The sequence below is a fragment of the Solea solea genome, chromosome 19, assembly GCF_958295425.1.
Source record: "Solea solea chromosome 19, fSolSol10.1, whole genome shotgun sequence".
Classification (NCBI taxonomy): Eukaryota; Metazoa; Chordata; class Actinopteri; order Pleuronectiformes; family Soleidae; genus Solea; species Solea solea.
Genome location: NC_081152.1, coordinates 12,270,974 through 12,288,326, shown reverse-complemented (window position 1 = coordinate 12,288,326; position 17,353 = coordinate 12,270,974). Strand labels below are relative to the sequence as shown.

Sequence of the window (17,353 nt, the reverse complement as noted above, 5' to 3'; positions counted from 1 at the left end):
ACACAGCAGTCCAGCAGCCAGGAGGAGAGAGGAGACCAATAATGGTGCCTGAGTTTAGGTGGAAGGCAAGAGGAGGAGGAGGAGGAGGAGCGGAAGTGTAAGCAGGTACATGGCAAAGTTTCAATTATAAATTGATAGAGATGCATAATGACATACAGTATTTGATCTAAGAAATGTGCACAGTAAAAACTTTATCAAACCAACTTGTCATTTTTCTGGTTAACATTAAGTGTCAATTATTGAACTGAAAATAGTGATAATAATGTTAATTGGTTATTTACTCATAGATATATCATTGCTGCCATTTTTTTTTAAAGTCAAACTCATCAGAGCCGCTTTTAAATTCAGTAATGCATTTAGATAAAAAGAAAAAAATCACCAATAATAAGAACGATCTATCGATATGCAGCTGCGCACGCGCTGACCGGGAGACTGCCACTCTACACGCGCGCGCCAACACATTATTGGCGATAGTAGCAGTAACTAACAAACCTGTAACAAAAAATAAAATAATAATTAAGAACAACTTTTAATTATTTACTGTTAAGGTTTGCTGTGTCTGAGAGTCCACATTAAAACCCTGTCAAGGGCAAAAGGGCGATCAGGAAAGAAAAGAAGTTCCTGGAAACAGAGAGAGAGTGGAGAGAGGAGGGACGCTGCGTTTCAAACTAACACTGAGACACTGGACTGAGTACACAGTTCAGTGACCAGACATCACAAAGTCTGAGTGAGACACGACACGACACATCTGGTCTGTTCAAGTTCACCTAGTATTCACATTCACAGCTCAGCGGACTGAAGCAGCCACTCATCGTGACTCGCGTCACTTGTGGGAAAGTGTTTGCAACAGCAACAACAATAGGTGAGTGAACGCACCGTCGTGTGATGAAAAACTTGACATACTTGTACTTGTTGTTGTTGTTGTTGTTCAAATCCCAAATGTAAACACAATGTCGACTTATATTACATCATATTATATTATATTATATTATATTATATTATATTATATTATGTAGTCCAAAGTTGTTATTTGTGTAAAGAGTTGCTTAGACATGCTTGTTGGTAACATATAATGTTTATGTTCTTGTAGTGGAAGTCTTTGTTTTGACTGTGTTTATTAATTATTTGTTTATTCCTAAACCTGAAAGATTGCACAGTAGAGTGTTTCTCCACTGGTTCAAAGTATCAAGGCTGTTCAAGGTTAGTTTCATTTTTTTCATTTTGCTGCTTTCATTTCTGTATATTTTCCATGACTTCTTGTGTTTAAATCCTGCAGTATTCGGCTTTGCACTTAGGGCTGAACAATTCATCGCAATGTTATCAAAATCACAATATGGCCTATACTGCAATCTTCAATTGCAATATTTCTTTAAGCCAAAATATATGTCAAATGACCATTTTCGATCAAATATTGTCCTATACACATCATATTCTACAGACTGAAGAAAACATCTTTGTTTCTCATCGATCTGAACAAATATCACATAGTAATAATTTTAAATATGGTAAAAAAAAAAAGATGTCGCAAATCACATCGCAATTTCAGTCAAAATAATCGCAATTACATATTTATTTAAAATCGTTCAGCCCTACACTTGCACTGAAGTGAATTGTATGCATTTCAGATTATAAGTGATGTCCTTCTTTGCACAGAAGTTTCTAAAGATTTCAGCCATGAGTGGAAATAGTTGTCAGCTCCTGGTGTCTCCTTGCACCGTGTCCCCATCACTGAGCATGATCCGAGGACACCAGCCCCAGTCCATCAGGTTTCCCATGTCTCCCCCGCCACGGGCCAGTCTCAGTCCGTCCTCAGGAACAGAGAAAGCAAAAAAAGGACCAGTTCACCCCCTCGCCTCTGGGACACAGAGCAGAAGCCATGCTGTTCTACCAATCTTGAGCCTCCGGCGGCAGGTGCTGACTAATGGCAGACATCTAAACATGCCGAGTGCATCCCCACCACAGCATGTACCTACCCATCATCCTCCAACCACAGCAGTGGCAAATACCATTCATACAGGGCTCTGCTCCTCTAACATCAGCTTTAAAGGTAAAAATAAAAGTAATTTAACAGTCAAGTTAAATGGTGTGAGACAACTTTCAACGTTTCCCAAACATTTATATATGGGGACCCACTATTTTAAGATGACAAACGATTGTGCCCCAGTTCACTGAGTTTGTGCATAACAACTTAAAAAAAAAAAAAAAAAAAAACTCCCTTTACCTATGTATCTGTCCTGACCCATTCACTGGGAACAATTGTTCTAGAAGAGTGTTTCAATACTGCAGTATTCAGGACGGGACACACACATCCTATATACTGTATAATGCTAACAATATCAGAGCGAAATGATTTAATATGCTCATGTTCATGCTTCACTCCTTTTTTTGTCTTCTTGGTTGACTTCTCCATCTCTCATGTATTGATAATTAACTAGCCATAAAGGCTGTCTTTAAATTTCTACTGAGGAAAAAGTGGAGCGAGGTGAAAAGCTCATTAGTGATTAACAGAGCAGAAAGTGTCCCTGGCCTGTTCAGGCTGTTGAGGGAAATTCCACAACTTTTATTAAAATGTGATGCATATAAATAGGGTGGTGTGTGTGTGTTTTGTTTTGTCTTTCTAGTGTGTTGCTCATTTAATATCAACACTCTGAATGGATCTTTGGAGATTCGCCCACTGTGGACAAACGTTGTTGCTCTGCATTATGTCCAGCAGGTTGCCCTGTGTCTCATCCCACCATGGAAGTATTTGGAAAAGCAGCTGCGGCTGACCAGACAGTCACCAGTATTCCCATCACAGGCCACACATGTACAGCCGGTCCTGCTGTGCCTCATCCTCCATCTCATTTCCATGGTGTTACAGTTCCCCACACTGATGCCAGGTGGGCAATATCATTAACAGTGTGTGATGATGAGCTCACTAAACCTTAAGAGTGTAATTAAAGTGGATAATAACAATGTGTTTCAGATCCGTGCTGTCCAGAGAATCCCTGGCATCCACTACCCTCAGTCTGTTTGAAACACAGTCAGTGTTTAGCGGGAAACATGACTGGCCATATGGCTACCGCGTGCTTCCTTCACTGGGACTACCTCAGTGCTCCACCCAGGCCAGCGAGGGAGGCGAGCAACTCAGCGTTTCACCGGGCACGGCCATGTCTGGAGGCACGAGCAACTCTGCCTCGCTGCCTTCGTACCTGTTTGCTGGCGATGGTGGAAGCCGCAGTCCATCTCGTGCTAAGAAAAGGGCTCTGTCCATGTCGCCTTTGTCCGATGTCATAGGAACCGATTTCAACTCAATCATACGCACCTCGCCTACCTCACTTGTGGCTTATATCAATGGTTCCCGCAGCTCTCCAGCCTCCCATTCCACGCTCTCACCTGTCCAGTCTGAGGGGTACGGTCACTTCCTGGGTGTGAGAGGACGCTGCATCCCCCAGGTCCATCCCTACGGCATGCCATGCTCTTCGAAGGCTATGGCCTCACAGACAGTGTGTGGCCGTATGCAGGTTCTTGAAGAGGGAAGGTGTCTGGAGAGTCAGATGGCTAACATGGTGGTGGAGCAGCAGTGCCTCCCAGAGGAAGGAGGAGCACTGGAGAAAACTTCAGAGAGCTGTAGCCAAACCTCCAACACCCTGCTGCCATCTTTAGCTCTATTGACTACACTCCATGAAGCTGCCTCTCCACAGGGGCCTCCGCCACCCTACCACTCCCACCAACACGTTCGCCTCCCGAGGCGTCATAGCAAAATGAAGCCTTCTTCTCAGGAACCTCTCACACACGCTCCCATGCTTCCTCCAAGGCATGGGGTGAGCTTTCTACCCCAGGTCCCAATGCTGGAGGAGGAAGAAGGAGAGCTGGAGGACTATGGGGCCCACTGCTGCAAGTGGTTGGATTGCAGGGCAGTCTATGACCAAAAGGAGGAGCTGGTAAGGCACATAGAGAGGCTACATATAGATCAGCGGAAGGCTGAGGATTTCACATGCTACTGGGTGGACTGCCCACGCAACTTCAAGCCCTTCAATGCCCGATACAAGCTTCTCATCCACATGAGGGTCCATTCAGGAGAGAAACCCAACAAGTGCACGGTACACCACACAAATCACAGCTATTATCTCTTGTCTCGCAACTTAAGTCATCTCTTTATTTTCATACAACACCCGGTGTCTCTGCCATTTCATCTTTTTTTGTGTAGATAACACAGCTTCCGCTGGCTCAAATGAATATTATTTTCCCCTTTGTGAGACCTGAGTGCTGTCACAGCTGCAACACAGAGACTGTCAGGTGCTCACTGATAACAGAGAAAGGGCATCTGAGGCTGGGAAAAAAACAACCTTTTATGGATAAATGCATTCAGCTGCTCAGTGTTTATATCCAAGGTTTAGATCACAAATACTGCTCCCTTTTACTCTTAACTATAGCTGTTGGGTAATTAGCAAATAATTGATGTTTAACTCAATTTGTAGTTATTAAATCAGCACAAAGGAGGCCTAACATGGCACTGTGACTCTCTGCTGTAGTAGTGGCTGACCCTGTCAGCAGCAGGTGGATTTGCCAGGCCACCGTCTGAAGTACTTGGCTGTTGTTCTGGGAAGGTGATGCCTCACAGTCAGGCTCTCTACAGGTCTGTGTCTGTGGCCAGAAAAGTTGGCATTCATCCACGGGCCTTGTTAGCGATGCACTGTTGGCTGTGTTTCTCCAAGACGGATGATCTTTCTTTCATGGATTTGCAAGCTTATGATGAAGCTTATGAGTTTTTATTCTTGAAGGTGATGTGAATGATGTCACAGTGTGGAGTTCACCACCTCGGGCTAATGCTGTTGCCAATTTGTAGGACTTTACTTAAGACACAAAGGTGCTTTATGTCTGAACAACTCAGTTGGTAGAACTGGTGCGTCATAGGCAGAAGTCCTCTAGAGTTCTAGTGTTGGTGCAGCCCATAGCAATGGAGAGGGAACTTGGCTTTTAACTGGAGAGTCGCTGGTTCGAATCCCATCAGTTAAAGTACCGTGGTTGCCTCTGAGCACGGCGAACAATGGGAGATGGTGCTACTCAGTGGCTGTCCACTGTTCCTAGTTCTGGGAAGGTTCCTAGTATATGATGGGCTAAAAGCAGAGAGGAATTTTCCCTAAGGGGATTATTAAAGTACAAGAAATGCAATTAAATACTTGCATTAACAGGCTAATATGCCAGTGATGTTGAGAAGGTGTAGTTTTTACAATGTTCAGTGTTAGGTAGGTCATATTTGTTCATCATACCAAACACAAAGTGCAGTAAGTTTCCCCTTATGGTGTTTCTAGATGACCAGTTCATCAACGACAATACCAAAAAATGATCATTATGATACATTATCTTGGTAGTATCTTCCAGAGGACGTCAGTGCTGATACATGCAGTAAATGTTTTTTTTTTTGAATAAACCTAAAAAAAAGGAATTGTTCAAGGAAAAGCCACCGGAGTATAGTGGATTCATCGTCTTAGAAACATAGCTATATCATTTCACGGCAATTCACCCCATTGTTGTTGAGACATTTCAATAAAGCTAAAAATATCAACCTCATGGCAGTGCTGGAGGAAAGGTTAGAGGATCGTTAGTCATTAGAACACGTCATCGGGAACAGCAAACGTCTGCTCCACATTTTCATTTTCATGGAAATCTGTTCATTAATTGTTGATGTTGTCATCCTGAGATTAATGTCCCAAGTATGGCTAAAAATAATGTGGGCTGTGTGGATCGCGCCCAAGCTTTTGCTCCATTTTTGGCTTTTCCTCACCCCCACCGAGAAAATTCTTCAGCGTTGGATGAGTAATTGACAAACCGCTCGCCAAACATGCCTCATGTCGCTGTTTTGAACAAGTCATTTATTAACACCGTGCATACCTGCAGTCAACCTTTAGTACCAAAATACTCACTTATTAGTTTAAGTCCACTCTGTTGCCATGGAGCTCCAGTCGTCGGCTGGATCTATGTTTCATATAATCACTCAGTAATGAAGAAAGTGTTCATGGTCACAGCCTAGTGTCAAAAATGGAAATGATACAAAGAGCCACTAGTGTACAATAATTATAGTACAGGGTGATTCTAAGTAAAGAGAGAAATAAGATCCAGCAGAGTGGCCTTTTCATTGCCTACCTGTGATTTAATGAGACATTTTGATTCGGTGTGGATTTTCTTCGAGTCAAGTGTGAGAGAAATGTCAATAGTGCAGACTTTTTCTGTCCTTGCATGGACATTTTTATCTGCGTCTCTATCAGAGTCTGTGCTCTAATGAAGGTAATGCTGTACATGAAAATATCCAGCATTTTAAGTTATTTAGTTGTTCCAATTATATCACTATCTAAGATGCAATGCCAGGTTTTTCTCAAGGAAAGATTGGCAGGTGAGTGAAACTGATAGACGTTAAAAAGAAGTGCGAGCCGGCAACGGAACAATGAGGCAACTCCTGTTACACAGTGAACATATAGGGCAGGCCCAGACTTGTACTTGTCAATTCACAATCTGCTTCGTGATGATTGAACAGTTTGTTAACATATCCTTGACTCGCCAGTCTATTTGCATCTGTCACTTTGATTTAAACATGAGGGTTTTAAAGCACCATTTCAACCCCAAACAAAGCACAGCGCCGCAGTCTCTGTGACTCAGAATGTTAATTATATTTTACAATACCATTCTGTGCTGTTACAATTTCGGTAATTGCCTGACTCTGCTTCTTAAGAAGTGGAGATATGGTTTGTTCTTTGGAATTTGCATGCTGTCTCCAAAAAAAAAATGTTTTTGAGGAAATTGTGTTTTTATTGTTGGTTATCGTTACAGAAATTCAAAATGTATAAGACAAAAAAACAAGTCAACACAGCTGACATAAATTCACTCATTTTCAGCATTAATAATGTTGTGTCCAAACAGTGCATTTGCATTTTGTGTAAACAAAAACCGTAGGTCTTTCCTAATCTGAATTTCTGACAATAAGCAGCTTGTAATTCAACCCATGCTAATGTCGCTGAAGGCAAGTCTGATCAGATTTCAGGTTTGACAACAACTTACACGCCATCCTCACAGTTGTTCGGAGGAAAATCACCGGGAACTTGTGCTCCCAAACCTGGAATTTATGATTCCTTATTCTGCTGTAGAACAAGCACATGTTAAATAAATTTTGAAGGGAGAGATGATGGTAATCAACACTGAATTCCAACCTTGAGATATGTTTGTAGGAATCATACGTGAATCACCATAGTCCATCTCACCATGTGCAAATGATTTAATGTTTGAAACAGTTAAATGTTACTTAGGGAATTGTTTTCTGGCAAAAACGGATGCCTTTCATAACACGTTGGATTTGTTGAGCAAAGAGGTGAAACAAAAAGAGTAAATGGGATAAAAATAAAGAAAAGAGAGTGGCGTGAACTGACCTCAGAGTAAGACTGAGCACTGGACAAACACTGTTTGGCACAAACCGTAGCTGTCATTGTAGAGCCAGGGCACGATTACCTGCCAAGGCCTGTCAGAAACTGGCAGGAACACTGATCTACACTGAAGAGCCACGCTGCTTTTGTTTCGGCCTAAATGTCCCTTTGCGACAAAGTAAAACGCCCTGTGTGCTTTATGAGACAGAGAGCAACACAGTTACTTACTCTAAGCCAGTTCTATCCGTGTTTTTCAAGATTTATGCTGTTTTCTTGCTCCGAAGCAAACCATTTATTTGTTTCACGGTGTTAATCCTGCTGTTTTTGTTTAGGGAAGGTCCTTTTCTAGTGCAGCATCTAATGTAAGAGCGTCCACTTGAAATGGGAAGTGAAGATTTAGATTCACGTGTTGGACAGGGCTGACAGGTCCAGAGAAACATTTCTCATTTTGTGCCACTCAGCAGTTTCCCATTTATTCCCCTTGATTTTACAGCATGTCTTCTTCTTCAAATTCACTGCTCATCAACTTGGACCTCATGCAGTTTTAAAATCCGCAGAACAAGAAGTGGACATTATAACAATTGCATTTCCAAACGAGGTTTAGCCGAGGAACGTGGTGGGCTTGTCGGGGTGTTTGAGCAACAGGAAATATCTGTGATGTAGTGACAGGGAATGTGGAGCATTTCCGTATGGAATGCAGAGGGATGTCATCAGTGAATTATTAACAGGGGGAGAAAAAAAATTAATTTGTCTATGGTACTGATGATGACCTGGAGGTATCAGTATGTGAGGAATCCACTCTTGGAGGCAACATAACAAAATTGGACATGCTCTGTGCGTTTTCACCATAAAAGTTTAGTAAGGACATTCCAAACCCCCCCGTGTGAGCAGGAACAGGGAGAGTAGAGTTCTTGTCTTACAAAAGCAACGCTTTGATGACTCACATAGTTTCATAGTGAAGTCACTGTGGTTGCATGCAATTCCAAAAAAATGAGCTTTATCTCTGTGACACTGGTGGAAGCCCTTCATTTATCCATCTAAGCTCTGCTCTAAAAGTATATATCTATATAACAAAAATAATAATACTACCATTTAGAACGAAATGTCATAATTACCAGCTGCTTTCGAGGTCATGTGAGATTGGGGAGTGAGAACACAAAAAAATGACACGTTCATTGATGTGTGCATAAACACTGACCCCTGCTGGGCACATGTATGACCATCAGAGATGAACAACAGTGCAACAGATTTGCTGGGGCAAATTAGAATGTGCATTTGAGGAGAGCAGGACAACGTGAGCGTGTCGCCTTTTGTGTCATCGCGCAGTTTAATGCTCATGTACACAAAGGTGTCTCAAGGCTCTCACTGTGTAACCCAATTTGGCTGCAACACAGTTCTTGATTGTGCAGTAATCAATAGGGTGCGTGCCAACAATAAAGTAAGAGAATATGTACGATCAAGCCACTGATTTGTGCAGTTGCACATTTTAGAGCGTCCTTGAGTGTCAGATGAGATTTACTCTTTTTTTTGCGACTCAAGTGGAGTCTATATGTCCTTCCTCCCACACACTTAGGTCAGCAGCCTTTTTGTCTGCAGTGATTTCAACACATAAGTTCATAGCTCCAAGTGCAGCATGTGTACAGTGTCAGTGTGCAACGTGCACAGTATTAACCCGTTTCTCTGTGTCAATGTGACGGCAACCGACAGCTCAAATTACCATTTCTGTGTTTATATTTGGTTGCAGTTCGAGGGCTGCAAGAAAGCTTTCTCTAGGCTAGAAAACCTGAAGATCCACCTGCGGAGCCACACGGGGGAGAAACCCTATCTGTGTCAGCACCCAGGATGTCACAAGGCCTTCAGCAACTCGAGTGACAGAGCAAAACACCAGCGCACACACCTGGACACAGTGAGTGGTTCGTGTGCGTGCGTGCGTGTACATGTGTCTTTGCCTCTATGTAAACTAATTATTTAAATGTGTTTGGTTGTACAGAAGCCATATGCATGCCAGGTGCCCGGCTGTGCAAAGCGCTACACTGATCCCAGCTCCTTGAGGAAACACGTGAAATCCCACTCGACGAAAGAGCGACAGTCACGGAAGAAGGTGCGCGTGCACTAACAATTCAAACTTGGACAGTTTTTTTACTTGTCCATTGCAGGGCCAACACACAGAGACATACAACCGTCCACTCTCACATTCAATTTAGAGTGTCCACTTAACCCTTGTCCTAAACCGGGTCTTTTTGCAGTGTAACAGCACTAACCACTACTCCGCCATGTGCCATCATGAGAGCATTTTGGTTGTAATAAAGTATTTTAAGTATGTAGACTTCACACTAAATAGAACCACAACTCAGTAAGTAACTCAATGCAGTTTGTGCCTCTAAATGCACACGGGTGTATAAAGTGCAAAAGATACCGATAAATATAGATCAGAGGCTTTGCTGAGTAATGAATTAACTCTCAGCCTGTCGCATAATTCTGCTCATTGTTCTGCAGCGTCTGTGCCAATTAAAGTGACACGTTTACAACAGCTTAGTAAATGAGAGAGACTCTCCCAGGAAAGTACTGTATCCTTGTCTGATGACGGTGCGGCGCGGTCTGACCTCGTAAAAAGGTCAATCCTGACCATATAGATCCCAAGACAGGGGCACGTGGTGTTGGTTTCTATTCAGCTTGAACTCTGACAGCGTAATAATAAATGCGGATGAAGGCTTTATAACCACATCAGGATATTTCACATTTACTTCTACTGTGTGTCACATCACATTATATCGTGAAGGCATGTCGCACGGCAATATATCTGCATTTCAAGAATGAAAAATATGAAATACATTATAAGCCAAAAAGGATATTTTAAAAGACAGTGACAAGGGACTGAGCTGTTTCTCCAATCCATCATCGTACTCAGTCTGAAGCTAATTTCATGTTTGGCACGGAGAATACAGCCAATTACTTTTTCTTTTTTTTTTTTAAATATGAAATTAAATATATAATATCACTTCTTTATTACAATCCTGAACAAAGCAGAAAGGCATATGCACACGTTTCATGTTTAATTCTATTGTGAGTATTTACTGAATTCCTCTCTCTCTCACTCACTCTCTCTCTCTCTCTCTCTAATGTGCTCTCCGTGTCACTTTACTTAAGCTCTGCAACTTAATTGCTTACAGAAAGAAAGGTAATTAACTTTCACAATCTCACATCTCGATGAAAATACACACGACCATTTACACTGTGCATCAGACTCACGTTAACACACACACACACACACACACAGAGAAGTCATAGAAGAATTCAGACAATTATGATCGCAATTATCTTAAGTTGGCTTCGTTATGGATTTTTGTTTTATATATTATTATTATTACACCCTTTTGTTGCAGCACATGTGTGTGAGATTCCTGCTCTTTAGCTCTTACTGAGGGTTATGTGTCACCATAGATACAGACAAAGAAGGTGGGAGTTACTAAAATAAGTGACATTTTACAAAGTCTCCCACACTCACGGCTTCTTTCATCAAAAACTCAAATAACAATTGTTTACTGTAATAATGATTTCACAAATGAAATGTGGCGTGTTAGAAAACTATCTATAGAAATCCTAGGCTTGAGTATACTGTACATGTACTGTATATGTGCATATACACTGTAAATTATCCTGGTTTTTTTTTGTGTTATTCTGATTGAAGGTATAGAATAATGGGAAATATGAGGTTTTCCTGCAAGATTCTTCATTAAGAAAACCAAACTTATTTCAGTTTTTAATATTGAATTTGATTGTATTGAGGTTTTTGTTATTTATTAATGCTCATGACCTTGTGAGCTTGTTTTAGGAGAACCTATGGTGCCGTTTACTTTTAATTAAAACTCAAAAGATGTCCATTAAAAACATGGTGGCCCCGGTCTGGGGTAATAGAAACTACACTACACATACATTGAGGTGACTGAGCACTCGAAAAACACAAAAGCAGTATAGTTATTTTATATTCTGCTTATTAAATAAGCATCTAATAATTATTCACGCTGTCAAAACATCTGCTTATGTTTATGCTCCACGCTCTCTTTGTGTAGATGAGATCTACTATGGATGTCACCCAGGACACACTGACAGACTGTTTAACCATCCACCCTCTGCAGTCGAGCCTTTCTCCTCTGGCAAGGATAGACAACAACTTGAACCTTGCCTCTGATGCATCATATGAATCCTACACTGGTACGTCTGTGGTCTGGCTCTTTACTTTAATCATTTAATGTAAAAAAAAACAAAAAAAAACAACAAACACACATGTGCACATAACAACTGTCTGTCTTCCCTGTTCCTCAGCTGCTCCCCAGGGACAAGACTCCTCCAGCGATCCTCGCCTGGCTCTGCTGTGCTCCTTACAAGATAATTACAGGTGCTGAGGCTTTTTGTGTTTCCAGTTTGTGTTCTTCATATTGTGCAAACGCTGATTTATGTGGTCTTACAACTAGTTCTGAAAAGGTCAATAAACCGTTTCCAGTGTAAATGTAATGTGCCAGGTTCCGCGACCGTAGCTTAACTCAATTAGTATTTTCTTTTCATCTCGTATTCCAACTGGCACAGATCAGACTTCAACCATTACTGATGTTCGTGCTTTACAAATCTTTTCTTTCTCTTTAGTGAACTACAACAAGCAAGTTTAACATTGGTTGTCATGGTTTCAAGGTTAGAAACTCATGATTAGAATCATTAGTTTCAAAGAAAGTGCTGTTTTTGTGCCCTGGTTTTAAAAAGGGAAGTTTAAAGGATTGGCGCGTGTGTGTGTGTGTGTGTGTGTGCATGGAGGTGGGTGATGTAGCTGAGAAGAAGCATGAGAGATTGGGGATTGGCTATAAACACATTTCCCTGGTCAATCCATAGGAACTCATCCCTTCATCTACCCACTTCAAAGCATGCGATAAAGGATTTCTGCCATTCTGAGCAGCCAGATGCTCATGGTTCCCTCACTGGCTGTGATTGTTCTCATATCAGCGGTAGGCCAAAGCATTCACCGCGGGATCCTGGGTAGACAATTGGGCTGTGAAAGGAGACTTCTCCTTCCCTCATTGGTCTCGATCGCACGGTATTAATGGATGCTATAGCCACCGAAGAGAGTGGCTAAGGAATTCAATGAGTGAATCATAAAATCCCCAAAATACAATTGAAGGTCCAGCGGGAGAAGAGAGATAGTGTAATTATGTTTTTAAGATGTTAAATCGATTGTAATATCCTCGTTGCCATTTTCGTTCTCTGGGAATCATTTGGGTTCTCAACTCGTACGGTTCTTCTTTGTTTTGAGAGCAAACTTTGGCTCTTTTGTTTTTCTTGTTATTGGCAAGTTAACATTGGCGTGTGTTACTTGGCCATATCAGGGGTGTGAGCTGCCATGGCCATTCAACAATATTTAAGCCTCAGTATCTAACAATGAGTTACAAGAAAAACTATTTAATAACTATTTTAATTGGTTAATGGTCAAAGAAGTGCTTTTGTGGTGTTGAACATAGAGAATAATGTGCTGATTAGCCTTCATCCTTTATCTATATAAAAGGTGATGAGACAGAGACTTACACTAATGCACTAACTTGTATTGCTCAGGTCATCTATAGTATATAAGCCACAGAGTGTAATACATCATAAACTGCTGCATGGCTGCCTCTCTTGCTACTTCTATCAGTTTCCAAGCACAGACAATCAATCTTGTGGCCATGATTGATGATTTGTTGACCAGCACGACCGGTCGTTGTGCTTTTGTGTGTGAAACTGTGGCAAATAAAAAAAAAAGTGTGTTTTCTGTAAATTTGACTGTAGTTAAAAGGAAAATTCAGTTTGTGATCTCGGCTATGTTGGTCTCCTTAGCTTTAACAACTACAGTAATTGGTTTGAGTAACATGAAATGTACATCTTTAAGACATTCAAGACAAAACTTAGCTGTGTTAATGTGTTCATCTAATTAATACACTTCATTAGTACAGAGAGAACATGGTGATAGTGGACGGTAATAATCATTGCAGTATATACATATACGTATATATATACTGTATATATATATATATATACACATCAAATTGCTTGGTGATGTGATGCCTCAGAGCTCCTAGTGAAGGCTAAACTGCTTTGAGAACTCCCCCTTTCCATTTAAACCCTGAATAACAGATTAACCAAGGGCCAGCATCTATAAAGCTATTTTTCAATGGATTTACGGATGTACCGTGCACAACTGTTCCGTTAATTTAAATGTTCATGATGACTGTATCATGCACGATGGGATTTTTTAAATTTAAGGGTTTTTGGGTTTTTTTACATTTTCTTTTTTTTTTTAAAGCAGATTCTGTATGTGTCCAAGACAATAAAGTCTATCTTATCTGTCATCAGGGTAGTACCTTCACATGAGAATGTCTGTGAACCAAAGTTAATTATTACCCACAAACATTTTCCATTCTGATTACCAAGTTATCACTTGATTAGTTTAGTAGAGATACGATAATAATAATAATAATAATAATAATAATAATAATAAGATAATAATATTACAAATGTCTGTTACCATAATGTTACTGTAATGTAAAGTTACTGTGGTTTGCTTTTAAGATATTAATGGCGATGTGAGCATACAAAATGTTGTCATTGTGGGTTAGGGTTATCATCTTCTACCTCTTTATTCTCCACATGAGGGTCACAGCAGGGGCACTGGATCTAATCTCAGCTGATATAGTGTGAAAGACAGGTCCCTGGACAGGTCGCCAGTCCATCACAGGGCCACATATAGAGACAAATCAACCATCCACTCTCACAATCACACCTACGGTCAATTAACAGTGTCCAATTTGCCTAATGCCTAAATCTGCATGTTTTTGGACTGTGGGAGGAAACCTGAGAACCCGTAGAAACCCCACGCACAATTGTGCATTAATTAGAAAAACATTTGTGCATTGAATCATATTCAGAGAGCAATGATGCAGTAAAAGCAGCCCCGGTGGAATGTATTACATTTTCTTTGAAGTGTCATAAAATCTAATCATGAAAGATTTAACTCTTTTAATAGCAAGGTTGTTGTTCCCGTCATCATTTTTTTTTTTCTCAGTTCCATGAGCGGGGTTTTTAATTTAGTCTGAAATATTTCAGGTTTGTTGATCCTTCCCCTCACCAGCTCTTCCCTGGGGACCCGTGTGGGCCTTGCTCTTCCACCTGCCTCCCTCATACCCCCAATGGGACCTCCCTACACAACAACCAGGATCTGACGCCGCCAGGTCAGCCTCCCGATTTAGCTGATCACACCTCGGGTACTCGCAGGGTTTATAATCAGTGTATCTTCAAAATTTGTCAAAAATACTCCTTCCATAGATGGAAATACATTCGCCCTGAATGGGAGGTTCATTAGAAATTGGTTTGTAGTGCAAGTTTCACATCTGAGCCTATTAGCAAATGTGTGGGCGGTTTGACAGTCTGTTTGAACAGATTTTGTCACATGCACATTAATTGTGCAGTACATCTTTATGATGTGGAGCAGGTGGCTGGTTATTTTCTAGTTAGACAGAATAAGGCAGCACCACTCTATGCACCTTTAAATAGACATCACCTCCACGCCTCCCCCCCCAGACTTGACAGCCACAGTGATGTTGACGAGGTGTTTCGAAAAACACAGTTCAGTTTTAACTGCCGAGATAAAGATAGGCTTTGAAAAGAAAAAAACAAACAACTGAAATGTGAAATCAGTATCAGAATCGGGATACTTCATTGATCCCAGCAGGCGTTTGCAGCAGATAAAATATACACCTTAACATGGAATATAAACATAAGTATGCGCTTATTAAGTGATATGACCTTTAACCTCCGTGGCAATAAATATAGCTGAATGATAAATAGAATGTGTGAATGTAGAGTATTTGCAGGGAAAACGGGAATGTGTTTCTTTTAAAAATTATGATTTTTTTTTTTGTACTTTAAAGCTTCACGCTTCCCTTGAAATGTTATTTACAATCTCAACAAAAGCGTGAGGATTTCTTTCTTCTGTTAGAGCTCTCGGGGCAGATGAAGAGGTTATATTCACCTCCACACTACGGTGGGATCACAGCACAGACCAGTTCCAGTCGCCTGATGCAAGTTGACGCTTTTGGTGACAGCCTCGCTCCAGCAGTCAATAATCCCAGTGGGGTCGCAACCTCGCAAAGCTCTCTTCCCATCGCAGGTAATGAAAATATAAACTAAACAAAATAGCACCGCAGAGCCATTGGATTTAACAACAGGTGTCTGCTTGTGTGTGTTTGTGTGCATCTGCAGAGTTTAACATCCACAGTCAAGCACATGACACGCCTGCTAATGAAGAATTACATGGAGGAGATTTCTTCCCCATGGCTGACCACTTCACAAGCCCGGGCTCCCACATCTATACAGACGGATAACATTACACAACTATGGGCTTCGTACCTTTGCACTATTTGAGTCAGAACATCACATTGCAACCTGGCGGCAGCTTCAGTTCGTTTAGCAGAATAAAGAATGGCTTATTTTACACTGAACAATCTAAATATTAGTTTCTCTCTGTTTGACTAAACCTCTGTAGACGTACTATCTGACTAATAATGCTGGCATTCGCGTCTTCTTTTATTTGCGTGTGCGTAACATGCAGTAAATACTTCAGGTATAGTTTCTGGTGACATTTTGCTAGATACTCAACACTCAGAGCAAAGTATACAAGAGATCATTTATCAACTTTTTCTTAGAAACGTGGCTTTGTAACTATAGTAACAAGACAGCCTCACCATTTCACTGTAATATTCACATAACGGCATGGAGCCTGAATATACATACAATAGTACTGTGTTATCATGAGGATGATTTCATGTTGGTAACCATGTCAGTGATTGTACAAGAAAAAAAGTTTATTTACCGAAAACTACTTAGATGACCCTTTCTAAAAAAAAAAGCATCAGACCTTTTCTGCAAACATTCATTTCAGTTATTTCCACATGGTGTGGAAAAGAATGTGCTGTGACTGCAAAAATGTCATTATCAGTGCTTTTGTTTTCTTTTAGCATGTTTTGCTTTCTTATTTTTGCACATCCAATCTGTACCTGTCGCTGCATAGCTATAAGCCAAATGTAAATACAAGTTAAAAATGGGAAATGTAAAGTTTACTGTGAGCCCAACACAAAAATATCTGTTAATTTTTAATGAATATGTGAATAAAAAAACATTTAGAACTCAAAGGCAATCACCGTCCATGTGAAGTATATGCTTTGTTATTGGTGGGTTAACTTAAAAAAAAAGCTAAATATTTGTCATTCCTTGTCTCAGTTATATGATGGTGCGTCGCAGACTGGATACATTCATTTTAGTAAATTACATTTTTCAAGGATAAGTGTTAAGGCTTTTTTTTTTACAATACCACATAGCAAAGTTTAACAAAGAGGGCAAGCACTTGGCTTTACATATTGAGGTCGCAAAAGTCCACAGGAAAAATATTTATACATTTCACTATGGAATAAAAAATATGAAGGTTAAAGACATTGTGAGGATAGTGGCTTTCTAATATTTTAGTTGACACTGATACTGAAGCAGTCATTTTCACACACACTATGAAACATTTTCTCAGTAAAAAAATTAATTAATTTAAAAAAAAGTATTTTATTGTCCAAGTCACTCCAGAGTCAGTATCTATTTCTGCTTGCATCACACAACACAAGACAAAGTTCAGAATTGCATATACTAAATGTAAAGGCAATAAACTAATGTCATTTATAGATTTTTCTTTTTTTTTTTATTGAAAGGACAAACTGTTTTTACTTGAAAATAATTCCTTTAGCAAAAGAGTGTCATGCTTCAGATGGGGTTTTACTAGTTGCTTAGCAACAACAACAGCTTTTCCAAAAAGCATCTGTCTAATACAGCTAACCAAAAGTGTGCTGCACAGTGGACACAGGTGGTTGGTAAAGCTTTGTATTCAGCAGGAAGCTTCCTAA

At 40.5% G+C, this 17,353-nt stretch overlaps 1 protein-coding gene across 3 annotated transcripts; it reads left to right on the top strand.

The window, feature by feature from the left end:
* Positions 1–566: 566 nt before the first annotated feature.
* Positions 567–16,598, top strand: glis3 (GLIS family zinc finger 3). 3 transcript variants are annotated; one of them, XM_058616604.1, is made up of 12 exons: positions 567–862; positions 1,149–1,200; positions 1,654–2,047; positions 2,714–2,879; positions 2,966–4,082; positions 9,139–9,300; positions 9,385–9,495; positions 11,465–11,606; positions 11,718–11,790; positions 14,517–14,641; positions 15,409–15,579; positions 15,672–16,598. In XM_058616604.1, exons 3-12 carry the CDS (start codon positions 1,675–1,677, stop codon positions 15,791–15,793), a joined length of 2,562 nt encoding a protein of 853 aa, XP_058472587.1. In that variant the 5' UTR covers positions 567–862; positions 1,149–1,200; positions 1,654–1,674; the 3' UTR covers positions 15,794–16,598. The 3 variants fall into 3 exon arrangements, with proteins under 3 accessions (XP_058472587.1, XP_058472585.1, XP_058472586.1); XM_058616602.1 differs by having other exon boundaries at positions 2,711–2,879; XM_058616603.1 differs by lacking the exon at positions 567–862 and having other exon boundaries at positions 1,134–1,200; positions 2,711–2,879.
* The last annotated feature ends 755 nt before the right edge of the window (positions 16,599–17,353 follow it).